This window comes from Carettochelys insculpta, chromosome 4 (genome assembly GCF_033958435.1).
Source record: "Carettochelys insculpta isolate YL-2023 chromosome 4, ASM3395843v1, whole genome shotgun sequence".
NCBI lineage: Eukaryota > Metazoa > Chordata > Testudines > Carettochelyidae > Carettochelys > Carettochelys insculpta.
In genome coordinates this window covers 1487869-1513027 of record NC_134140.1, presented here as the reverse complement: position 1 = coordinate 1513027, position 25159 = coordinate 1487869, and the positions used below count along the sequence as shown (strand labels likewise).

Here is a 25159-nt window from a genome sequence, read left to right as displayed (position 1 = left end):
GGCCACACGTCCTGCTCCGGCTGGCCACTCCCTGCGCTGGGGGTGGAGGGGCGCTTGTTGCTGAGGGACAGTGTGGGGGTGAAGGGGTGGACGGGCGCTGGGTGCTGAGGTGCAGTGTGGGGGTGAGGGGGCGCTGGGTGCTGAGGGGCAGTGTGGGGTGAGGGGATGGAGGCATCATGGCTCCCAGAACCCCGAGGCTGGATGGAACCCAGGAGTTCTGGCTCCCTCGGGGCGCTGGGAGCCAGGACACATGGGTTCTATCTGGTCTCGGTGTCCTGGCTCCCAGCACCCCGAGGCAGGATGGAACCCAGGCCTCCTGGCTCCCAGTGCCCGGAGGGGACCCAGGTGTCCTGGCTCCCAGCACCCCGAGGGGACCCAGGCGTCCTGGCTCCCAGCGCCCCGAGGCAGGATGGAACCCAGGCGTGCGGCCCCCCCGGGCGGCTGAACGCTGCCCCGGCCCGGCCTCTCCCCCGGCCCCGCCCGCGCTGGGCAGGCGCCCGGTCCGGGAAGGCGGGGCCGGCGCGCTGCGCTCTCGGAGCCAGGAACCGTCCGGGCACGGCGGAGCGGGGCGCAGCCATGAGCCGGCCCGACCTGGACACGCACCGCCTGGCCCTGCTGGCCGCCAAGGAGGACGTCGTCAACCGCCGGGCCTCCACCAGCTGGTGAGCGCCGCCGCCGGGCCCGAGCTGCGCCCCGGGCTCATGTGCAGTGGGAGTGAGGGCCGTCCAGTGGGGTGGGGGCGGTGCAGTGGCAGGCAGCGTGGCGAGGGGGCAGCGTGCAGGGCGGGGTGCAGTGGGGAGCCCAGTGGGGTGGGGGCGCTGCCGTGGCAGAGGGCATGGCGAGGGGGCAGCGTGCAGGGCGGGGTGCAGTGGGGAGCTCAGTGGGGTGGAGTTGGTGCAGTGGCAGGCAGCGTGGCGAGGGGCAGCGTGCAGGGCGGGGTGCAGTGGGGAGCCCAGTGGGGTGGGGGCGGTGCAGTGGGGAGCCCAGTGGGGTGGGGGCGGTGCAGTGGCAGAGGGCATGGCGAGGGGGCAGCGTGGTGGGCGGGGTGCAGTGGGGAGCCCAGTGGGGTGGGGGCGGTGCCGTGGCAGAGAGCCTGGCGAGGGGGCAGCGTGCAGGGCGGGGTGCAGTGGGGAGCTCAGTGGGGTGGAGTTGGTGCAGTGGCAGGCAGCGTGGCGAGGGGGCAGCGTGCAGGGCGGGGTGCAGTGGGGAGCCCAGTGGGGTGGGGGCGGTGCAGTGGCAGAGGGCATGGCGAGGGGGCAGCGTGGTGGGCGGGGTGCAGTGGGGAGCCCAGTGGGGTGGGGGCGGTGCCGTGGCAGAGAGCCTGGCGAGGGGGCAGCGTGGTGGGCGGGGTGCAGTGGAGAGCCCAGTGGGGTGGGGGCGGTGCAGTGGCAGAGGGCGTGGCGAGGGGGCAGCATGCAGGGCGGGGTGCAGTGGGGAGCCCAGTGGGGTGGGGGCGGTGCAGTGGCAGAGGGCATGGCGAGGGGGCAGCGTGGTGGGCGGGGTGCAGTGTGGAGCCCAGTGGGGTGGGGGCGGTGCAGTGGCAGAGGGCCTGGCGAGGGGGCAGCGTGGTGGGCGGGGTGCAGTGGGGAGCCCAGTGGGGTGGGGGCGGTGCAGTGGCAGAGGGCGTGGCGAGGGGGCAGCGTGGTGGGCGGGGTGCAGTGGGGAGCCCAGTGGGGTGGGGGCGGTGCGGTGGCAGAGGGCCTGGCGAGGGGGCAGCGTGCAGGGTGGGGTGCAGTGGAGAGCCCAGTGGGGTGGGGGCGGTGCAGTGGCAGAGGGCATGGGGAGGGGGCAGCGTGGTGGGCGGGGTGCAGTGGGGAGCCCAGTGGGGTGGGGGCGGTGCCGTGGCAGAGAGCCTGGCGAGGGGGCAGCGTGCAGGGCGGGGTGCAGTGGGGAGCCCAGTGGGGTGGGGGCGGTGCAGTGGCACAGAGCCTGGCGAGGGGGCAGCGTGCAGGGCGGGGTGCAGTGGGGAGCCCGGTGGGGTGGGGGCGGTGCAGTGACAGAGAGCCTGGCGAGGGGGCAGCATGCAGGGCGGGATGCAGTGGGGAGCCCAGTGGGGTGGGGGCGGTGCAGTGGCAGAGGGCCTGGCGAGGGGGCAGCGTGGTGGGCGGGGTGCAGTGGGGAGCCCAGTGGGGTGGGGGCGGTGCAGTGGCAGAGAGCCTGGCGAGGGGGCAGCGTGCAGGGCGGGGTGCAGTGGGGAGCCCAGTGGGGTGGGGGCGGTGCAGTGGCAGAGGGCATGGCGAGGGGGCAGTGTGGTGGGCGGGGTGCAGTGGGGAGCCCAGTGGGGTGGGGGCGGTGCAGTGGCAGAGGGCATGGCGAGGGGGCAGTGTGGTGGGCGGGGTGCAGTGGGAAGCCCAGTGGGGTGGGGGCGGTGCAGTGGCAGAGGGCCTGGCGAGGGGGCAGCGTGGTGGGCGGGGTGCAGTGGGGAGCCCAGTGGGGTGGGGGCGGTGCAGTGGCAGAGGGCCTGGCGAGGGGGCAGCGTGGTGGGCGGGGTGCAGTGGGGAGCCCAGTGGGGTGGGGGCGGTGCAGTGGCAGAGGGCCTGGCGAGGGGGCAGCGTGGTGGGCGGGTGCAGTGGGGAGCCCAGTGGGGTGGGGGCGGTGCAGTGGCGGGCAGCATGCAGGGCGGGGTGCAGTGGGGCATTGCTGGGAGGGGTTCTGGGAGACAGAATCCCAAGGCTGGAAGGGACCTCAGGAGGTCATCTAGTCCAGCCCCCTGCTTCAGGCAGGATCAGCCCCAGCTAAGTCACGAAGACACAGTGGAGTTCCCCGGGCGCCCGGCTCTCTGCGGAGTTGCGCTGCCCTTCCCTCCCCCGCTCCCCGCTGCGGAGTGACGCACCCGGCACTCAAGGATGCGCCGGCTGCATGGGGGGCTTGGGAGCTGCTCTGAGCCCCAGGCTGCAGGGGCCTGGCCGGGCTCCTGGCGTCTCCAGGGGTCCCAGAGCTCTGTCTGTCGCTGTGCGAGAGGGAGCAGGGGAAACTGAGGCCCGGAGCAAGCGAGCGGCTACTCTGCAGTCGTGCTGCCAATTAGGGTGGGAGCCCTCCCCCCGGCGTGCTGCCCCCAGCTCCCCTGCGCACGGGGGCTGGCCCGCGGGCTGTCTGGGGAAGCGGCAGCTGTCTCGCTGCCCGAGAACAACGTCTGGTTCTACCCGCCCCTCTGGCAAGGCGCTGCCGGGCCGGGCTGCCTCGAGTCCCTGTGCCCGGCCCGGGAGCGTCGCCAGTGCCCCTGCCCCGACGGCAGGAGCCCCCCTTTCCGCCGCCTGGCCCAGCAGGGTCTGTCGAGGCTGCAGTGTGGCTGGGCCGGGGGGAGGGGCAGCAGGGAGGCTCCGGGTTATGAAACCGCTGTGGATTTTGGACTCGGTTCCCAGCCGTGGCGCGGGAGGCGGGAGCTGCCGGGGAGCTGGGCTGCGGCGCTCGGCCGGCCCGGGAGAAGGGCTCCCCCGCAGCACCAGTTCCGCCCCTCCCAGCAGCGGGGCGCCTGGCCGGTCCCAGCAGTGCCCAGGGCGGGGCTGGGGATGCCACCCAGCACCCAGCCACGGGGCTCGGCCGGGTGAGGGCTAAGCCAGGACTGCAGGGCCATCGCGCTGCCCCCTGCCGTGGGCCTCCTGCGGCGGGGGGCCCCGGGCCAAGGTGCATGGGGCTCTCTGGGCCTTTTCCTTCCGTCCCTGGAGCACGACGCCCAAGCCCCTCCCGGGGCCCACCACCCTGCTGCTGCCCTAGGCCGTCCCAGCCATGGCGAGTCCTGCCCAGCCGCATGGCCAGGGAGAAGCCGGGGCCCTGGGTTCTGTGGGGTCCTGGGGCACCTGACTCCCCAGGGCCTGGAATCTCCATGGGAAAGCTCCTCCCCGGAGCAGCCCTGCCCCCACCTCCGCCCTCCAGATCCACCCCAGCAGTGGGGGAGACCCCGGCTGGGTCCGTGCCCCACGGGGAGCCAGGGCGGCCGGCGGATGGGACCGATCACCACGCTGCGGCTTTGGCCCAGCTGGCTGGGAGCTGAGGGCCCCCACCTGGCAGAGCTGGCAGCTGGTTCTCCTGCACCCCCTTGGTGGGCTCAGCAGCCAGGGGTGGGCCGGATCGGGCTGGGAGACGGTGCCTGGGGCTCTCCCTCGCCCGTGCCTGGCTCAGTAGCTGGCCCAGCCTCCACACTGCACCGGACCTTGCAGCTAAGCCGGCCTTCAGCACAAGCAGCTGTCCCAGCCCCCCCGCACTCCCCAGGGCAGACCCCCCCGGCCCTCAACTCTCCCTCGCGGGCTGGGCACTCTGTCCCCACCCGCCGGCTGGTGCCCTGCCCGGCTGGGCCTGGCTCCGCTCTGCAGGACGGGCTCCCTCCAGTCTCGGTGCCCCCCCGCTCCCTGCATGCTGGGATGGGACGGCGCTTCCTGCCCAAACCAAACCGCGGGCGGGCGGGCGGCTCCGTGGCCTGGGCCCAAGTGAGCCCTGACGTCAGCCTGCGGGGACGCGAGGGGAAGGGCTGGCAGCAGCCAGGAGGGAGAGGGAACAGGGGAAGCACCTTCCTGGCCCCGGCCCCAGCCCCAGGCGTGCTGCAGCCCGGTGCCCCTCCCTGCCCAGCGAGTGCCAGGCCTGCTGAGCTGGCCCGAGGGCAGACGCTGCTCGGGCTGCAGGAGGCCCCCAGCACCAGGCTCCTTGGCACCGGGGTGTTCCCACCTCACTGCCCCGGCCCGGCTGTGCGCCAGGCCCTGGCCGGGTCCTGCCCAGGCGGCCCCCGGCATGCCAGGCGTGCCCGTCTCCGAAGGAGCACACGGAAGCCCACGTGTTCCTGGCCCGCGTCGGCCGGGAGCCGAGCGTGTCCTTGCACGTGTGGGTCGCTGGTGCCATGTGGAGCTGGGGGGCTGGGCTGGGGAGCCGCCTCCCGAGAAGGAGCCATTCGCTCAGCCAGCGTCCCCGCTCCGATGCCCAGCCCCAGCTCTGGGCCCCGCCTGCCCCACAGCAAGGGGCCGGGCTGAGACCTCGGAGCAGGCGGCTGGGGTGGGCCCAGCCCCGGGGGGGGGTCAGGATGGAGCCCTGGGCGCCAGGCAACGGCTGCGTGGGGATTCCTGGGGCTGGGCTCTGAGCGGGGCCCAGGCTAGCCAGGCCCTCTGGTGAGAGCTGCAGGCGCAGAGGGGCTGGGGGGGTCAGTCTCCAGGGCAGCTGCCCCCAGTGCTCCCACTCACCCGGCCTTGCTGGGCCCCCGGCGACTTCAGACCTTACCCCTCCGGTGCGCGGCGCCTGCAGCTGAACGCGAGACCTGAGTGGAAAGGAGGGTTGCGGGGGGCAGGGCCAGAGAACAGCAGGGAGCCCCTGGCGGCCTTAGCTGTGGGGCAGGGCAGGGCGCTGGCTGTGGGGGAGCCCCTGGCGGCCTTAGCTGGGGCGCAGTGGGGGGCAGGGCAGGGCAGGGCGCTGGCTGCGGGGGAGCCCCTGGCAGCCTTAGCTGTGGGGCAGGGCAGGGCGCTGGCTGTGGGGGAGCCCCTGGCGGCCTTAGCTGGGGTGCAGTGGGGGGCGGGGCGCTGGCTGTGGGGGAGCCCCTGGCGGCCTTAGCTGGGGCGCAGTGGGGAGCAGGGCAGGGCGCTGGCTGTGGGGGAGCCCCGCTGCTCCAGTCCCGGCCTGTCCAGGGGTGCACTGGGGATTCAGGTGGCAGTGTTGGCTGGCAGAAGCTCCAGGCTCCTCCGAGCCTGTCCTGTCCTGTCCTGTCCGGGGAGCGCTGTGCTATGGGGTGGGGAGCTGGCTGGGGAAGTCACAGGGGTGGGGCAGGGAATCAGTGGGGCAGTCCCAGCTCTGGGGGCTGCTTGTGCCTCCTGTGTGCTGGGCAGGGCAGGGCAGGGCAGGGCAGGCCCTCGGGGAGGGGAGGCCTGCGCCCATTGTGCAGGAGCGGATGCTGGGCCCCGAGGCAGGAAGGAGCCAGGCTGCGGAGCCGAGCCGGGGGCAGCTGGGGGCTGGTGGGAGGGCAGAGCAGAGGAGGGACGGGGGTGACCTGACTGGGGGGTCCGGCTGGCAGGGTGCTGAGGCTCACCCAGGGTAGCTGCAGCTGTGCAGGCCAGGCTAGGGGGCAGAGGCTGGTGATTTCGGAGCCCCAGGCAGGTGGCACATGCCAGGAGGGGGCCCAAGTCACCAGGGCAGGACAGGACCTTGCAGCCCTGGGCCCCAGAGGAGGTGCCCAGTTCAGGCCCAGGCTGGACGCGGGATCCCAACCCCACAACCCACTGCTGTCTTATCTGAGTGGCTCAGCAGACAATTCCCTGCAGGAAAGCCACTTCCTCTGGGGGCGTCCGCACGGCACTGGGGCGGGGGGGTGGGGGATGGGACGCCTGGCGGGGGGAGCAGCAGCGCCTGGGGCAGGGCAGGACAGGACAGGGCAGATGGGAAGCCTGGCAGGGGACAGGGCAGCGCCTGGGGCAGGACAGGGCAGGGCAGGGTAGGGCACGCGGGAGGCCTGGCGGAGGAAGGGGCAGCGCCTGGGGCAGGACAGGGCAGGGCAGGACAGGGCTGGGCTGGGCTGGAGCCGGGCGTCCGGTCCGCTCTCCATGTGCCAGGGAAGGACATCAGGAGTGAGGCTTGGGGGGGGGAATTACTGTCCTGTGGGGTCCTTACAAAAAGGCAGGACACCACTGGGCACTGATGGGAGGAGACCACATCACTTCTCCGAGACGCCTTGCCGGGCACTGCCAAGCGTCACACCCGCCCCGTCCAACGCCCTATGCCGGGCGTCACACCCGCCCCGTCCAACGCCCTGTGCCGGGCGTCACACCCGCCCCGTCCAACGCCCTGTGCCAGGCACTGCCAAGCATCACACCCGCCCCGTCCAACGCCCTGTGCCGGGCGTCACACCCGCCCCGTCCAACGCCCTGTGCTGGGCATCACACCTGCCCCGTCCAACGCCCTGTGCCGGGCAGGGCCGAGCGTCACACCCGCCCCGTCCAACCCCCCTGCCGGGCACTGCCGAGCGTCACACCCGCCCCGTCCAACGCCCTGTGCCGGGCACTGCCGAGCATCACACCCGCCCCATCCAACACCCTGTGCCGGGCACTGCCAAGCATCACACCCGCCCCGGTCCAACGCCCTGTGCCGGGCACTGCCGAGCGTCACACCCGCCCCGTCCAACGCCCTGTGCCACGCACTGCCGAGCGTCACACCCGCCCCATCCAACACCCTGTGCCGGGCACTGCCAAGCATCACACCCGCCCCGTCCAACGCCCTGTGCCGGGCACTGCCGAGCATCACACCCACCCCGTCCAACGCCCTGTGCCGGGCAGGGCCGAGTGTCACACCCGCCCCGTCCAATGCCCTGTGCCGGGCACTGCCGAGCATCACACCCGCCCGGTCCAACGCCCTGTGCCGGGCAGGGCCGAGTGTCACACCCGCCCTGTCCAACGCCCTGTGCCGGGCACTGCCGAGCATCACATCCGCCCGGTCCAACGCCCTGTGCCGGGCAGGGCCGAGCATCACACCCGCCCCGTCCAACGCCCTGTGCCGGGCACTGCCGAGCATCACACCTGCCCCGTCCAACGCCCTGTGCCGGGCACTGCCGAGCATCACACCCGCCCCGTCCAACGCCCTGTGCCGGTCAGGGCCGAGTGTCACACCCGCCCCGTCCAACGCCCTGTGCCGGGCACTGCCGAGCATCACACCCGCCCGGTCCAACTCCCTGTGCCGGGCAGGGCCGAGTGTCACACCCGCCCCGTCCAACGCCCTGTGCCGGGCACTGCCGAGCATCACACCCGCCCGGTCCAACGCCCTGTGCCGGGCAGGGCCGAGCATCACACCCGCCCGGTCCAACGCCCTGTGCCGGGCAGGGCCGAGTGTCACACCCGCCCGGTCCAACGCCCTGTGCCGGGCAGGGCCGAGCATCACACCCGCCCCGTCCAACGCCCTGTGCTGGGCATCACACCCGCCCCGTCCAACGCCCTGTGCCGGGCACTGCCGAGCATCACACCCGCCCCGTCCAACGCCCTGTGCCAGGCAGGGCCGAGCATCACACCCGCCCCGTCCAACGCCCTGTGCCGGGCACTGCCGAGCGTCACACCCGCCCCGTCCAACGCCCTGTGCCAGGCAGGGCCGAGTGTCACACCCGCCCCGTCCAACCCGTGAGCTGGGCTCTCACAATGGGCTGGCTCTGGGGGAGAAGGCCTCTGTGTCGGTGCCTGGGCGGGGGGGGTGGTGCTGAGCTGGGGGTGCTGGGGGAGAGGGCGGCTGTGTCGGTGCCCGGGCTGGGGGGCTGGGGGAGAGGGCGGCTGTGTCGGTGCCCGGGCTGGGGGAGAGGGCGGCTGTGTCGGTGCCCGGCCTGGGGGGCTGGGGGAGAGGGCGGCTGTGTCGGTGCCCGGCCTGGGGGAGAGGGCGGCTGTGTCGGTGCCCGGGCTGGGGGAGAGGGCGGCTGTGTCGGTGCCCGGCCTGGGGGAGAGGGCGGCTGTGTCGGTGCCCGGGCTGGGGGAGAGGGCGGCTGTGTCGGTGCCCGGGCTGGGGGAGAGGGCGGCTGTGTCGGTGCCAGGGCTGGGGGAGAGGGCGGCTGTGTCGGTGCCAGGGCTGGGGGGCTGGGGGAGAGGGCGGCTGTGTCGGTGCCAGGACTGGGGGAGAGGGCGGCTGTGTTGGTGCCCGGGCTGGGGGAGAGGGCGGCTGTGTCGGTGCCCGGGCTGGGGGAGAGGGCGGCTGTGTCGGTGCCAGGGCTGGGGGGCTGGGGGAGAGGGCGGCTGTGTCGGTGCCAGGGCTGGGGGGCTGGGGGAGAGGGCGGCTGTGTCGGTGCCCGGGCTGGGGGAGAGGGCGGCTGTGTCGGTGCCCGGGCTGGGGGAGAGGGCGGCTGTGTCGGTGCCCGGGCTGGGGGGCTGGGGGAGAGGGCGGCTGTGTCGGTGCCCGGGCTGGGGGAGAGGGCGGCTGTGTCGGTGCCAGGGCTGGGGGGCTGGGGGAGAGGGCGGCTGTGTCGGTGCCAGGGCTGGGGGCCTGGGGGAGAGGGCGGCTGTGTCGGTGCCCGGGCTGGGGGAGAGGGCGGCTGTGTCGGTGCCCGGGCTGGGGGAAAGGGCGGCTGTGTCGGTGCCAGGGCTGGGGGAGAGGGCGGCTGTGTCGGTGCCCGGGCTGGGGGAAAGGGCGGCTGTGTCGGTGCCAGGGCTGGGGGAGAGGGCGGCTGTGTTGGTGCCCGGGCTGGGGGAGAGGGTGGCTGTGTTGGTGCCCGGGCTGGGGGAGAGGGCGGCTGTGTCGGTGCCCGGGCTGGGGGAGAGGGCGGCTGTGTCGGTGCCAGGGCTGGGGGGCTGGGGGAGAGGGCGGCTGTGTCGGTGCCAGGGCTGGGGGGCTGGGGGAGAGGGCGGCTGTGTCGGTGCCTGGGCTGGGGGAGAGGGCGGCTGTGTCGGTGCCCGGGCTGGGGGAGAGGGCGGCTGTGTCGGTGCCCGGGCTGGGGGGCTGGGGGAGAGGGCGGCTGTGTCGGTGCCCGGGCTGGGGGAGAGGGCGGCTGTGTCGGTGCCAGGGCTGGGGGGCTGGGGGAGAGGGCGGCTGTGTCGGTGCCAGGGCTGGGGGCCTGGGGGAGAGGGCGGCTGTGTCGGTGCCCGGGCTGGGGGAGAGGGCGGCTGTGTCGGTGCCCGGGCTGGGGGAAAGGGCGGCTGTGTCGGTGCCCGGGCTGGGGGAAAGGGCGGCTGTGTCGGTGCCCGGGCTGGGGGAGAGGGCGGCTGTGTCGGTGCCAGGGCTGGGGGAGAGGGCGGCTGTGTCGGTGCCCGGGCTGGGGGGCTGGGGGAGAGGGCGGCTGTGTCGGTGCCAGGGCTGGGGGAGAGGGCGGCTGTGTCGGTGCCAGGGCTGGGGGGCTGGGGGAGAGGGCGGCTGTGTCGGTGCCAGGGCTGGGGGGCTGGGGGAGAGGGCGGCTGTGTCGGTGCCCGGGCTGGGGGAGAGGGTGGCTGTGTCGGTGCCAGGGCTGGGGGAGAGGGCGGCTGTGTCGGTGCCCGGGCTGGGGGGCTGGGGGAGAGGGCGGCTGTGTCGGTGCCAGGGCTGGGGGGCTGGGGGAGAGGGCGGCTGTGTCGGTGCCAGGGCTGGGGGAGAGGGCGGCTGTGTCGGTGCCCGGGCTGGGGGGCTGGGGGAGAGGGCGGCTGTGTCGGTGCCAGGGCTGGGGGGCTGGGGGAGAGGGCGGCTGTGTCGGTGCCAGGACTGGGGGAGAGGGCGGCTGTGTCGGTGCCCGGGCTGGGGGAGAGGGCGGCTGTGTCGGTGCCAGGGCTGGGGGAGAGGGCGGCTGTGTCGGTGCCCGGGCTGGGGGGCTGGGGGAGAGGGCGGCTGTGTTGGTGCCCGGGCTGGGGGAGAGGGCGGCTGTGTCGGTGCCAGGGCTGGGGGAGAGGGCGGCTGTGTCGGTGCCCGGGCTGGGGGAGAGGGCGGCTGTGTCGGTGCCAGGGCTGGGGGAGAGGGCGGCTGTGTCGGTGCCCGGGCTGGGGGGCTGGGGGAGAGGGCGGCTGTGTCGGTGCCCGGGCTGGGGGAGAGGGCGGCTGTGTCGGTGCCAGGGCTGGGGGAGAGGGCGGCTGTGTCGGTGCCCGGGCTGGGGGGCTGGGGGAGAGGGCGGCTGTGTCGGTGCCCGGCCTGGGGGAGAGGGCGGCTGTGTCGGTGCCCGGCCTGGGGGAGAGGGCGGCTGTGTCGGTGCCAGGGCTGGGGGAGAGGGCGGCTGTGTCGGTGCCGGGGCTGGGGGAGAGGGCGGCTGTGTCGGTGCCAGGGCTTGGGGGCTGGGGGAGAGGGCGGCTGTGTTGGTGCCCGGGCTGGGGGAGAGGGTGGCTGTGTTGGTGCCCGGGCTGGGGGGCTGGGGGAGAGGGCGGCTGTGTCGGTGCCAGGGCTGGGGGAGAGGGTTGTTCGCCCCACATCCCTGCCCCCATCTGACCTTCCGTCTGCACCGCCCTAGGGCCCTGTTTGCGTATGGGAAGCGCAGTGAGCTGAAGCTGCTGGACTCGGGAGGTGAGGACCCAGGGCTGCTGGCTCCAGGCCTGCGCTGGGGAGGACCAGCCCTAGCGCCAGGCTGCAACAGCCTTTTGGGCAGGCGGGGTGCCCCTGCTGAGCCCTGCCCCACACCCTGCCCCACGGCGCCCCCTGGTGCCACGCTGGGGACAGCACTGGGGGCAGGCAGGGTGCCCCTGCTGAGCCCTGCCCCACACCCTGCCCCACGGCGCCCCCTGGTGCCACGCTGGGGACAGCACTGGGGCAGGCAGGGTGCCCCTGCTGAGCCCTGCCCCACACCCTGCCCCACGGCGCCCCCTGGTGCCACGCTGGGGACAGCACTGGGGGCAGGCAGGGTGCCCCTGCTGAGCCCTGCCCCACACCCTGCCCCACGGCGCCCCCTGGTGCCACGCTGGGGACAGCACTGGGGGCAGGCAGGGTGCCCCTGCTGAGCCCTGCCCCACACCCTGCCCCACGGCGCCCCCTGGTGCCACGCTGGGGACAGCACTGGGGGCAGGCAGGGTGCCCCTGCTGAGCCCTGCCCCACGGCGCCCCCTTTGGCCCCCGGGGGACAGCTCGACGTGCTAGGACAGAGCACCCCCGGCTGTCCCTGCCACGCAGCAGAGCCGCAGGGCTGTACAGGGATCCGGCTGCAGGCTGCCCCGCGGGCAGGCTCAGGGGCCGGCCGGGTGCCAGGGCGCCGGTGCGGCAGGGCAGGGGCAGCACCCTGCACGCTGGGATGCCGCAGGCCCTTCTTCCCGCTTGCCGACTGCGGGGGGGCGGGGGCGCGTCTCCGGCCCGTGTGTGCCTCACGCCTGGCCGGGGCGGTGCGGAGGAGTGCGTCAGGCAAGCTGGGTGCTTTTCCCTCGCTCCCTGACAGCCCAGGGGCCCCCCACCCAGGAGTGCTGCTTCCCGCACCCCGAATCGGTGCCTTTGCCCCAGCGCCCTTACCCCCAGCAGGAAGTGGGGGGGTCTCCGGAGCACTGAGGGCTGGGCCCCACTCACCCCACCCCTCGTTGCAGCCGGCGGGGCGGACGAGCTGTCTCGGAAGTTCTCCAGTAGCAGCGTCATGTACGGCCTGTGCCGCACCCAGGACCCCAGCTCCGGGCAGCCCCACGTCATCCTCATCAGCTGGGTGAGTGCTGGGCCAGGCCAGGCCCCTGTGCCGCGGCGGGCTGACGGGTGGAGCGCAGCCACTGGGATTCTTGGGCATTGCTATTGGAGGGCCCGGGCTGCAGCTGGCTGGTGGAGAGTCTGGGTCCTGGGGCTCATTGGGGGTTGGTCCCTGGTTTGGGGATCCCAGCTCTAGGGCTGGCTGGGGGTTTGGAAGATACTGGGATGGGGCTGGTTGGGGGTTTGGGTCCAGTTTGGGGGTCCAGGTCCTGGGGCTGGAGCTGGGGCTGGTTGGCGGTTTAGGTCTGGTTTGGGGGGCTGGGTCCTGGGGCTGGGACTGGCTGGGGGTTAGGTCCAATTTGGGGGGCTGGGTCCCGGGGCTGGGGCTGGTTGGGGGATTTAGCTCCCGTTTGGGGATCTGGGTCCTGGGACTGGGGCTGGTTGGGGGGTTTAGCTCCCGTTTGGGGAGGTGAGGCTGGTGGTGCGGGCTGGGTTTCAGGACTGTCTGGCAGGCTGGGTCTCTGTCTGGGGGTGGTGGGGCTGGCTCTGGCAGGGGGACCAGGTCCTGGGACTGGCTGGGGGGTTGGGTGTCGCTTTGGGGGGTCACAGACGGCTGGTGAGCCCTGTCCCAGGCTCCTTCCAATGGCTGCGTCCCCCCCCGACTCACGTACTGGCAGGGCCCTGCAGCCACCGTTGCTTCTCACTCCCGTTGCTGGGCGGGCCGGGAGGGCAGGGGCAGGGGCCGGGGCCGGGGCCGGGGCCGCACTGGGGGGCAGGGGTCACTGCCAGAGTTCGTGTTTGTCTTTCCCAGGCCCTTGGCACCCAGCACAGGGGCAGCTCTGGGCTGTGTCTGCCCCCTCACGAGCAGCCGCAGGAGACAGCCCCACGTGGCTCACTGCTGTGGCTTCACTACGGCGTCAGCCAGCCTGCTGCCTGCACGGCATGAGCTGCCCCGGCCTCCCTGCGCATCAGCTGGGGGCAGGTGTACTGCAAGGGTCTCTCCTGGGGAAAGGCAAAACGCCACTTTCATTGGGAATACCCATAGAGCAATCAACGTGCATCGTATGCTTACGATATAGCATGCACACGCACTCAGGCACGCGCACTCATGCTCGTGCACACACACACACATGCTCATGCACACGCATACACACGCACATGCTCACACACACCCACACACATGCTCACACGCTCACAGACGCGCACATGCTCACACGCGTGTGCACACCCGTGCGCGCACGCACGCACTCTCCTGTCTTGTTACCAGTAGCTGCTCCCCGAACTGCGCTGGGCAGGTGAGTTAGAGGGGGAGGGGTGGAGCCGGGCTTCTGCCGATCCGGATCAGCGCTCCGGTGCTGACAGGACAAGCCCGGGGTCCCTGTGCAAGATGCCGTCACTTATACTGTCCTTTCGTGCAGGTTGACGCCACTTAGCCGGCTCATGCATATGCATAATCTGGAAGAGCAATCTTATGGATATGCATTTAGCACTTTCTTCTGGGAGGCGCCTCTGAAGGTGGCACTTGCTGGTGACTCCCAAGGCCTCCATGTGTCCAATCTTCTTTCAATGGGCCCACTGCACAGGCTCCATTGTTCTTCTCACTGGGCTTGGACGTACCTTTTCCAACCCTGGCCAGTACCTGGAGGTGCTGGTCTCCCGCCTTCCCAGTCACACCTCATTCACTCCACAGGGCAATCAATTCAGCACGCCAAAACTCAAGGGTACAGAGGTCTCTCTTTACCTTGCCTACTTCTAGGACCTGCTCTACAAAAGAGAACCCAGTTTCTATAGAACAGGGCTTAGCACAGCGGTACGTAAAATGACCGGATACAGGATTTAAAACCTCCCCTGAGAAAGTGGTTGAAACAAAACAAGAAAGCAGTCAAGTAGTGCTTTAAAGACTGAGGCCACGTCTACACTAGCCCCATGGCCATTTTGAAGATCACAAATGAGGCGCTGAAATACATATTCAGCGCCTCATTAGCATGCTGGCGGTCGCAGCTCTTTTAAATTGCCGCTTTTCGCTGCCGCGCGGCTCATCCAGACAGGTCCTTTTTGAAAGGACCCACCAACTTCGAAATCCCCTTCTTCCCATCTGCTCATAGGAATCTGAATGTAAAAGAGAGTTCGGCAGCCTCCCTTTCACAAGTGGTGTGAAAATTCCTCTTCAGTAAGACGCAAACTCTTACGTCATTAAGAGAATGGCCCACGCCATTAAATGTCGGCTGACCGATTTGTGGATCTGGAGTGTTTTGATGTCTGTTTTGTGCCCGTTGACCCTTTGTCTAAGGGAGTTAGAAGTCTGTCCAATATACAAAGCATCTGGGCATTGTTGGCACATGATGGCATCTATGATGTTAGTTGAGGAACACGAGAAAGTGCCCGTGAATCTGTGAGTAACCTGGTTAGGTCCATGATGGTATCCCCAGAGTAGTTAGGTGGACAAAGCTGGCAGAGGGCTTTGTTGCAAGGAGAGGTCCCAGGACTGGTGCTCCTGCAGTACAGACTGTGGCTGTGGGTGAGACTCCTCATAAGGCTGGGAGGTGTCTGTAGCCTGCCCAGTGCTACCGGGCTGTTGTTTGTTTGGGTGGTGCGCAGGCTGGCTCGGCTTCCGCTCTGGTACTAGTTAAAACAAGGACGTCTGGACACGTGGAGGCAGCAGGTGCTGGCTCCCCCACTTCCAGGGGGGCTACTGCTGCCCCAGGCTCTCCCAGCAGGGGGCGCTGTGGGTGAGGCCAGGGCGCTCGCTGGGGGGGCAGGTGGGGCAGGAGCACAGACCCAGGGGAGAGGTGGCTCCGTGGTTTGCCTGACCCCGGGGTCGGGAGTTCAGCCCTGCGGGGACATTGAGGGGCTGGGGAATAAACAGATTGGAAAAAGAGAAGAGGCGGCTGGAGCTCGGCGGCCGGACTCGAGGCCCCCGCGGTCCTGTACCTCCGCGATCCCCGCTCCGGCCCAGCCTCTCAGCAGAGCAGGGGCGTTTCTTCCCACAGCACCTGCTCCCGGTTCGGGAGCTCTGCGTCACTGGGGCTGGCAGCCAGTTCCCCCGCCCGGGGCCCCAGGCCCGCCTGCCAGGGTGCTGCCTGGGACTATCATTCAGGGTGGCAGGGCCCCGTCCTCCTCAGCCGGGGTGTCCCTCTGGGGCTAGGGCAGCGGCTGCCCCCTGCAGGGTGCTCACAGCCAGAGCGGGTCAGTGGGGGGCCCCGTGGTCCGCAGGACGCCCGAGGGGGGCGGGGGCGTGGTGAGCACTTAGGCTCGTGCTCGGGACAGCGCCCCTCAGGGAGCACCCGGCCCGGCTCAGCCCAGGGAGACTCTGCCCTTGCGGGGGGGCAGCCGGAGCTCTTCTGGGGCCCTTCCCCGGGCTGGAGGGGGTAGCCTGGCAGCCAGCCCAGAGGCAAAGCCCAGCAGGGCTGGAGTGAGCTGGCCTGGCCCAGCCGGGGCCCTGCTCCAGCGCTGGCTGCCCAGCTGAGCCCGGGTCTGCTTGGTGCCCAGGTGGGAGAGAAGGTGCCAGAGTCCCACAGACGGACGTGTGCGGGGCACCTGCCGGCCATCAAGGCTTTCTTCAGGGTGAGTTCCTGCCAGGAGGGCGGCTCTGTGGGCAGCCTCTGGCATTGCTGGGGCACCGGAGAGACCAGGCTTACAGAGGCTGTCTGAACGGGGGCACGCTGGGTAGGGCTGGGCGCTGGCTGGAGGGGGTCCCAGATACCCCAGCCCTGCCTGTCCCAGCGGGGGGTGCAGTGGGGCTGGGGCTGGGCGCTGGCTGGAGGGGGTCCCGGATACCCCAGCCCTGCCTGTCCCAGCGGGGGGTGCAGTGGGGCTGGGGCTGGGCGCTGGCTGGAGGGGGTCCCGGATACCCCAGCCCTGCCTGTCCCAGCGGGGGGTGCAGTGGGGCTGGGGCTGGGCGCTGGCTGGAGGGGGTCCCAGATACCCCAGCCCTGCCTGTCCCAGCGGGGGGTGCAGTGGGGCTGGGGCTGGGCGCTGGCTGGAGGGGGTCACGGATACCCCAGCCCTGCCTGTCCCAGCAGGGGGTGCAGTGGGGCTGGGGCTGGGCACTGGCTGGAGGGGGTCCCGGATACTCCAGCCCTGCCTGTCCCAGCAGGGGGTGCAGGGGGGAGGGGCACCCAGCTCTTTTCTCTGTGGTCACCCCTTCCCCCCTCTCCCCAGCTAGCCCATGCCATGGCCCTGGGGCTGGGCTCTGTCCCAGGCCCTCTCTTGGAGCCCCAGCCCCGCCGCCCCAGGAGCTGTCCTGCTCTGGCAGCCCCTGGCCTTTGGGCATGTTCTCAGCACATCCCTGGCCCTGCCGTTCCCGCCTTGGCTCCAGGCCCTGGAACCGGAGGGCTCTTGCAGCTTTCCCCAGACAGCACTGGGCCCCTGCAGCTCCCCCACCCCATCTGCGGTCTGTGCCTCCCCCGTGCTCAGCACTGCAGCCTCGGCCCCATGCAGGGCCCTGCCCCAGCCCCATTCCCTGGGCGCGTCCCTCTCTCGCCCACCCACCCTCCCGCAGCCAATGCGCCAGCCCCAGCCCCAGGGAATGGCTCTGCCATCTGGGTCCTCAGCAGCTCTGAATCCCCAGGGATCCCTGCCGGGAGGAGGCTGCAGTGTCTGACCCTGCGGGGGCGTGGGGCAGGGAGCAGGCTGTGGTGTGAGGGGCAGCTGGAGTCAGGCTGGGGGAGCCAGGGGTGGGGCTGACCTCATCCTCCCCTCCCTCGCGCAGGAGGCTGGCCTGGTGCTGAGTGCCCGCCACCCCGAAGAGGTGACAGAGGAGGGGCTCCACCGCATGCTGTCCTGCCTCGCGCCGGCCGGCGGCACCATCCCTGTCCCCGGGCGAGGGCCAGCAAGCAGCTCGGAGGAGCTGGTGGTGAGTGACTCGAGGCGGCAGTGGCTGGGGGGGGCGGCAAGTGCCCGGATCGGGGCCAGATGGGTGCGGGGTGTGGGGGGTGTGTCACTGGCTCCCGGCTGGCACGTGCAGGGGGCCCGGCCTGGACCGCGGGTGTGACGCTGCAGACAGGGCTGCGGGGTCCCTTCCCCCCGAGCGGCTGTGGCCCAGCACAGGGATGGAGCTGTCCGGGAAGGGCTGCTCTGAGCTGCCTCTCCCCACAGGGCACCAACTACAGGAAAACAAACCCCGCCCTGGAGATCCGCAGGACCAAGCGGGACTCATTCTGGGCACAAGCTGAGGTGAGGAGACAGCCCAGTGCCAAGAGACCCCTTGTCCCCGGGGCATGAGACCCACCCAGGGCCCTGGGCCAGGCCTCTGCAGCTCGGCTGCCCCCCCCGCCACCGCCCTGCCCCACAGCGCACCCCTGCTGGGAGAGGCTGCGACTGGAGTAGCTGTGATCTGCCCCAGCCAGCGCCCTGCCCTGCCCTGCCCCACGGCGCCCCCGGCTCGGACTGGAGTAGCTGTGATCTGCCCCAGCCAGCGCCCTGCCCTGCCCTGCCCCACGGCGCCCCCGGCTCGGACTGGAGTAGCTGTGATCTGCCCCAGCCAGCGCCCTGCCCTGCCCTGCCCCACGGCGCCCCCGGCTCGGACTGGAGTAGCTGTGATCTGCCCCAGCCAGCGCCCTGCCCTGCCCTGCCCCATGGTGCCCCCGGCTGGGACCGGAATATCTGTGATCTGCCCCAGCCAGCGCCCTGCCCTGCCCTGCCCCCCGGCGCCCCCGTCTGGGACTGGAGTAGCTGTGATCTGCCCCAGCCAGCGCCCTGCCCTGCCCCACGGCGCCCCCAGCTGGGACCGGAGTAGCTGTGATCTGCCCCAGCCAGCGCCCTGCCCTGCCCCACGGCGCCCCCGGCTGGGACTGGAGTAGCTGTGATCTGCCCCAGCCAGCGCCCTGCCCTGCCCTGCCCCACGGCGCCCCCGGCTGGGACCGGAATATCTGTGATCTGCCCCAGCCAGCGCCCTGCCCTGCCCCCTGGTGCCCCCGGCTGGGACTGGAGTAGGTGTGATCTGCCCCAGCCAGCGCCCTGCCCTGCCCCACGGCACCCCCGGCTGGGACTGGAGTAGCTGTGATCTGCCCCAGCCAGCGCCCTGCCCTGCCCTGCCCCACGGCGCCCCCGGCTGGGACCGGAATATCTGTGATCTGCCCCAGCCAGCGCCCTGCCCTGCCCTGCCCCACGGCGCCCCCGGCTGGGACCGGAGTAGCTGTGATCTGCCCCAGCCAGCGCCCTGCCCTGCCCCACGGCACCCCCGGCTGGGACTGGAGTAGCTGTGATCTGCCCCAGCCAGCGCCCTGCCTGCCCCACGGTGCCCCCGGCTGGGACCGGAGTAGCTGTGATCTGCCCCAGCCAGCGCCCTGCCCTGCCCTGCCCCCCGGCTGGGACCGGAGTATCTGTGATCTGCCCCAGCCAGCGCCCTGCCCTGCCCCCCGGCGCCCCTGGCTGGGACTGGAGTAGCTGTGATCTGCCCCAGCCAGCGCCCTGCCCTGCCCTGCCCCACGGCGCCCCCGGCTGGGACCGGAGTAGCTGTGATCTGCCCCAGCCAGCGCCCTGCCCTGCCCTGCCCCACGGCGCCCCCGGCTGGGACTGGAGTAGCTGTGATCTGCCCCAGCCAGCGCCCTGCCCTGCCCTGCCCCACGGCGCCCCCGGCTGGGACCGGAGTAGCTGTGATCTGCCCCAGCCAGCGCCCTGCCCTGCCCTGCCCCACGGCGCCCCCGGCTGGGACCGGAGTAGCTGTGATCTGCCCCAGCCAGCGCCCTGCCCGGCCCTGCCCCACGGCGCCCCCGGCTGGGACTGGAGTAGCTGTGATCTGCCCCAGCCAGCGCCCTGCCCGGCCCTGCCCCACGGCGCCCCCGGACTATCCAGAGGGTCCGATCAGGGGTGCGGGAATGCTGGCTGAGTGGGCTCCTTGCCCGGCCCCTGTGGCCCCCGTCAGAGCTGCAGGTGCTGCGTCCCCAGGGCTCCAGCAAGGGGCTGAGGCTGGGCCCTTTGGGAAGGCGCCCGGGTGCTGTTGGCCTGGGGCCCCGGAAGCTGCTCTAGGTGCTGCCCCCGGGCACCTGCGGTGCTGCCCTTGGAGCCGCCCGGTGCCCACTGAGACGCCGGGGCGGGGTCATGCCTGCGGAGGTGCTCAGGGTCCCATCCGTGTGCGGAATAAACCTGTGCACCGAGGCGTGTGCCCTGTGCACCACCTGCAGCCCCACGCTGTCGCCTGGGGGGCCCTGCCCAGCGGCTGGGTGTCCCCGAATCACCCCGGGTGCTCGCATGGTGCCTGCGCGCAGAGGGAAGAGGAGCAGCGGAAGGAGGAGGAGCGCCGGCGGCTGCTGGAGGAGCGGAAGCGTTGGGAGCACCAGCGCATGGCGGAGGAGAGGCGAGAGGCGGCTGAGCGGGAGCGCAAGTTCCAGGAGAAGGCCAGGCTGATCGAGGAGCAGAGGTGAGCCCCCGCCCCCAGCCGGCCTGCCCTGGGGCACCAGGCCCTGGGCCGCCTGACCGTGGGCTCCTGCTCCCTGGCTCTCCGCAGGAAGGAGCAGGCCCGGCTGGAGGCGGAGGAGCGCCGGAAGGAGAGGGCCCGATGGGTGAGTGGGAGCAGCGCCCACCCTGGCCAGGGCTGTGGGGCCTGGGGGCAGCGCCAGAGCCGGGTGGGCAGGGAGGTGGCAGCATGGCAGAGCCGGCCGAGGGAGGAGCTGGGGGTGCCCCTCGCTGGGCTCCCAGCTCTCTGAGGGCCCTGCTCCCTGCTGTCTCAGGAGCAGCAGCAGCGGGAGCACGAGGCGGCCGTGCGGGACCGGCTCCGGCGCAGCGAGTCCATCGAGAAGGCAGTGGTGAGTGCTGGAGCCGCCAGACACAGCAACCCTGCTGGGCCGGCCTGGCTGGGCCTGCCCCGCCCCAGCCCCACCCCCGGCCAGGCGCCCCTTGCTGGGCCGGGCTCCCCTGCCCTGACCGCCAGCCCCACCCCCGGCCAGGCGCCCCTTGCTGGGCCGGGCTCCCCTGCCCTGACCGCCAGCCCCACCCCCAGCCAGGCGCCCTCTGCTGGGCCGGGCTCCCCTGCCCCGACCGCCAGCCCCGCCCCTGGCCAGGCGCCCTCTGCTGGGCCGGGCTCCCCTGCCCCGACCGCCAGCCCCGCCCCCAGCCAGGCGCCCTCTGCTGGGCCGGGCTCCCTTGCCCCGCCCCCGGCCAGGCGCCCCTTGCTGGGCCGGGCTCCGCTGCCCCGACCGCCAGCCCCACCCCCGGCCAGGCGCCCTCTGCTGGGCCGGGCTCCCCTGCCCCGACCGCCAGCCCCGCCCCTGGCCAGGCGCCCTCTGCTGGGCCGGGCTCCCTTGCCCCGCCCCCGGCCAGGCGCCCCTTGCTGGGCCGGGCTCCCCTGCCCCGCCCCAGCCCCGCCCCTGGCCAGGCGCCCCCTCCTGGGCCGGGCTCCCCTGCCCCGCCCCCGGCCAGGCGCCCCCTGCTGGGCCGGGCTCCCCTGCCCCGCCCACCAGCCCCGCCCCGCCCTGCCCCCAGCCAGGTGCCCCCTGCTGGGCCGGCCTCCCCTGCCCCACCCGCCAGCCCCATGCCAGCCAGGACCCTCGGGGGCCCAGCACACAGGACGCCCCCTGCTGGGCCCGGCATACACCAATCTCCAGCCCCACCCTGGGCAGGATGTCCCCTCCCCACTCAGGCCAGGCTCGGGGGCCCTGCTCCCCACCACTCCCTCGCTGCTTCGCTCTCTCTGGGTGCAGGAGGCGGCCGCGCTGGTCTCCCAGCGGCCACAGGACCCGCGAGAGTTCTTCAGGCAGCGGGAACGCTCCGGCTCCGGCTCCGGCTCCGGCTCCGGCTTCGCTTCGGGAGCCCAGTCGCCCCCGGCGCCCCTCGCTGTCAGGCCAGGTGAGTGCGCCCCACCCCCGGTGCCCCTCCCCCAGCACTTCTGCTGCAGGTGAGATCCCGCTTCACTTCCTGCCCCCGGGGCTGCGCTGCTGGCAGGCTAAGCAGCTGCCTTGTCTCCCTGAGGCGGCTGCGTGGCCCTGGCGGTGAGAGCGTGGGAGGGCAGCTGCTGACAAACTCCTCTCTGCGTTTCCTGCAGGAGCAGCCCACAAGCCCTACCTGCGCTACCAGCGCAGCCTGACGGAGTCAGCGTTCATCTTCCGCCGGCCAGAGCCGCCTGCGCTGCCGGGCGACCTCCTCCCGGCCGCCTCCAGCTCTCCCGCCTCCGAGCGCAGCTCCCCCAGGGCTGCCCCTTCCACCAGTCCATGCCAGCCCACACCCCTGCCCCCTGCCAGCCCCCCAGGGACGGGGCGCCTGCCCCCTGCCAGCCCCCCAGGGACGGGGCGCCTGCCCCCTGCCAGCCCCCCAGGGACGGGGCCCCTGCCCCCTGCCAGCCCCCCAGGGACGGGGTCCCTGCCCCCTGCCAGCCCACCAGGGATGAGGCACCTGCCCCCTGCCAGCCCACCAGGGATGAGGGACCTGCCCCCTGCTAGCCCACCACAAACAGGACCCCTGCCCCCTGCCAGCCCACCACAAACAGGACCCCTGCCCCGAGATATTCAGCCCAGGACCAAAGATCTGCCCCATTTCAGCCCAGCTATAACCATAACTCTGCCTTCCATCAGCCTCGCTGAACCCAGTGCTCCAGCTCCTGCCAGCCCTCCTGGACCCAGTGCTCCATCCCTTCCCAGCACTCCCAGAGCCAAACTTCCACCCCCGCCCAGCCCCCCACCTGCTACCAGCCCTCCTAGAGCTGGGTCTACACCCCCACCCAGCCCCCCATCTGCTGCCAGCCCTCCTAGAGCTGGGTCCCCACCCCCGCCCAGCCCCCCACCTGCTGATAGCCCTCCCAGAGCTGGGTCCCCACCCCCACCCAGCCCCCCACCTGCTGATAGCCCTCCCAGAGCTGGGTCCCCACCCCCACCCAGCCCCCCACCTGCTGATAGCCCTCCCAGAGCTGGGTCCCCACCCCCACCCAGCCCCCCACCTGCTGATAGCCCTCCTAGAGCTGGGTCTACACCCCCACTCAGCCCCCAACCTGCTGCCAGCCCTCCTAGAGCTGGGTCCCCACCCCCGCCCAGCCCCCCACCTGCTGATAGCCCTCCCAGAGCTGGGTCCCCACCCCCACCCAGCCCCCCACCTGCTGCCAGCCCTCCCGGAGCTGGGTCCCCACCCCCGCCCAGCCCCCCACCTGCTGATAGCCCTCTCAGAGCTGGGTCCCCACCCCCACCGAGCCCCCCACCTGCTGCCAGCCCTCCTAGAACTGGGTCCCCACCCCCGCCCAGCCCCCCACCTGCTGATAGCCCTCCCAGAGCTGGGTCCCCACACCCACCCAGCCCCCCACCTGCTGCCAGCCCTCCCGGAGCTGGGTCCCCACCCCCGCCCAGCCCCCCACCTGCTGCCAGCCCTCCTAGAACTGGGTCCCCACCCCCGCCCAGCCCCCCATCTGCTGCCAGCCCTCCCGGAGCTGGGTCCCCACCCCCGCCCAGCCCCCCACCTGCTGATAGCCCTCCCGGAGCTGGGTCCCCACCCCCACCGAGCCCCCCACCTGCTGCCAGCCCTCCTAGAACTGGGTCCCCACCCCCGCCCAGCCCCCCACCTGCTGCCAGCCCTCCCGGAGCTGGGTCCCCACCCCCGCCCAGCCCCCCACCTGCTGATAGCCCTCCCGGAGCTGGGTCTCCACCCCCACCCAGCCCCCCACCTGCTGATAGCCCTCCTAGAACTGGGTCTACACCCCCGCCCAGCCCCCCACCTGCTGCCAGCCCTCCCGGAGCTGGGTCCCCACCCCCGCCCAGCCCCCCACCTGCTGATAGCCCTCCCAGAGCTGGGTCCCCACCCCCACCCAGCCCCCCACCTGCTGATAGCCCTCCTAGAGCTGGGTCCCCACCCCCACCCAGCCCCCCACCTGCTGCCAGCCCTCCCGGAGCTGGGTCTCCACCTCTCCTCTCCCTACCCCCTGCCACGCCCCCTTTGCCTGTGTCCCTGTCCCCCAGCACCCCCCCAGGGGCGCGGTCCCCAAGCCACCCCCAAGCTGCGTTTCTGCTCCTGCAGGAGGGAGCCCCCTTCACTGCTCCCGTCGCACTCCAGGGCCCCCCTGCGGGCGCCCTCCAGGCGGAGCAGGAGCCCATGGTTTGGCCCCAGGGCAGCAGCCCAGCTGTGCAGACTGGGACCCTTGAGCCCCCTTCCGCATGGCTGGCCACAGAGGAGCCTGCTGACAGCTGCCCAGCGCCGTCCCATGCAGCCACCCGCGACTGGGAGCCTCAGCCCGAGTCCCCATGGCCCTGGCATACCAGCCCCTCCGTGGCTGCAGCCCACGGGCCTGGCGAGGCAGCCGCGGCAGGTGGGTGGGAGCAGCCCAGCACCATGGCACGCACGGGCATGTCTGCCCACCGGCTGGCACCACCCCCCCGGAAACCCCGTGGGGAGGAGGGCCGGGGAGCCGGCAGGAGTTCACGGCGGGCGCTCAGCCTGTCCCCTGTGCTCCGCAGGTGGCGAGGCCGTGCTGCAGCCGTCCCTCGGGCCCGCAGCCGTCCCGGCGTCGGGACACAGCGGCATCGCCGGTCAGGAGGCCGGGAAGGGGCCGGTGCTTCTGGAGCTGCTGTGGGAGCCGAGAGAGACGGTAACGGCGCCACAAGCAGGGGGCGTTTCAGTGGCAAGTTCAGGGTGGGACCAAGGGCCCAGGCTGCTCTGCCCTTGGGGGGGGGGGGGGCGGGGGCAGGGACTGGGGCCACAGATCACCTGCCCTAGGGACGTCCCGCTGGCCAGCCGCTTGCAGCCCCCCCTCGTGCTCGGCCGTGGGAGTCCTGCCCTTGGGGGGGGGGGCGGGGGCAGGGACTGGGGCCACAGATCACCTGCCCTAGGGACGTCCCGCTGGCCAGCCGCTTGCAGCCCCCCCCCTCGTGCTCGGCCGTGGGAGTCCTGCCCTTGGCTTCCAGCGCTGCCCTGAGCACCTCTCTCGTCCTGCAGGGCACCCTGAGTGGCTGTGCCGAGCTCCAGCCCCACGCAGCGTGGGAGCCGCCAGCAGGTACCATGGCTCCCGCCTTCGCCTCTGCCCCCCACACCCCCACTTCGGGCTCCCCCGGCGCCGGGGCGGCTCCAGCCAGGATCCCACAGGACGGGCTCTGCCGGGGGGGCCTGGCTGGGACCGTCCCAGGGAGGGAGGGCGAGGGGTGCCCTGGCCAGGATCCCACAGGATGGGGTCTGTGAGGGGGGGCCTGGCTGGGACCGTCCTAGGGAGGGAGGGTGAGGGGTGCCCTGGCCAGGATCCCACAGGATGGGGTCTGTGAGGGGGGGCCTGGCTGGGACCGTCCTAGGGAGGGAGGGTGAGGGGTGCCCTGGCCAGGATCCCACAGGACAGGCTCTGCCGGCGGGGCCTGGCTGGGACCGTCCCAGGGAGGGAGGGCGAGGGGTGCCCTGGCCAGGATCCCACAGGATGGGGTCTGTGAGGGGGGGCCTGGCTGGGGCTGTCCTAGGGAGGGAGGGTGAGGGGTGCCCTGGCCAGGATCCCACAGGACGGGCTCTGCCGGGGGGGCCTGGCTGGGACCGTCCCAGGGAGGGAGGGCGAGGGGTGCCCTGGCCAGGATCCCACAGGATGGGGTCTGTGAGGGGGGGCCTGGCTGGGGCTGTCCTAGGGAGGGAGGGTGAGGGGTGCCCTGGCCAGGATCCCACAGAACGGGGTCTGTGAGGGGGGGCCTGGCTGGGGCTGTCCTAGGGAGGGAGGGTGAGGGGTGCCCTGGCCAGGATCCCACAGAACGGGGTCTGTGAGGGGGGGCCTGGCTGGGGCTGTCCTAGGGAGGGAGGGTGAGGGGTGCCCTGGCCAGGATCCCACAGAACGGGGTCTGTGAGGGGGGGCTTGGCTGGGGCTGTCCCAGGGAGGGCGGGTTGGGGGTGCCCTGGCCAGGATCCCACAGGATGGGCTCTGCCGGGGGAGCCTGGCTGGGGCTGTCCCAGGGAGGGAGGGTGAGGGGTGCCCTGGCCAGGATCCCACAGAACAGGGTCTGTGAGGGGGGGCTTGGCTGGGGCTGTCCCAGGGAGGGAGGGCGAGGGGTGCCCTGGCCAGGATCCCACAGAACGGGGTCTGTGAGGGGGGGCCTGGCTGGGGCTCCCCAGGTCCTGTCCCAGCTGCCCTGGGGCGGAGGGTGGCTCGTTAGCCGACGGGCCTGTCTCTGCAGGAGGAGCAGACTGGGTCGCTCTGCAAGGCGGGGCCAGGCAGGCAGCACTGGAGGAGGGGGAGGCTGCCGAGGGTCCCTCCCCCAACCCTGCCTAGAAGCAGGAGCTGCCAGCTCCCAGCACACAG

At 72.4% G+C, this 25159-nt stretch overlaps 1 protein-coding gene across 1 annotated transcript; it reads left to right on the top strand.

Annotated features, from left to right (window-relative positions):
- Window positions 1-522: 522 nt before the first annotated feature.
- On the top strand, window positions 523-22571 carry LOC142012226 (uncharacterized). Its single transcript, XM_074992078.1, has 12 exons — window positions 523-662; window positions 10838-10890; window positions 11892-12004; window positions 15472-15546; window positions 16694-16837; window positions 17080-17157; window positions 19191-19342; window positions 19430-19484; window positions 19653-19727; window positions 20622-20766; window positions 20963-22176; window positions 22557-22571. Exons 1-12 carry the CDS (start codon window positions 577-579, stop codon window positions 22569-22571), a joined length of 2205 nt encoding a protein of 734 aa, XP_074848179.1. The 5' UTR covers window positions 523-576.
- Window positions 22572-25159: the final 2588 nt, after the last annotated feature.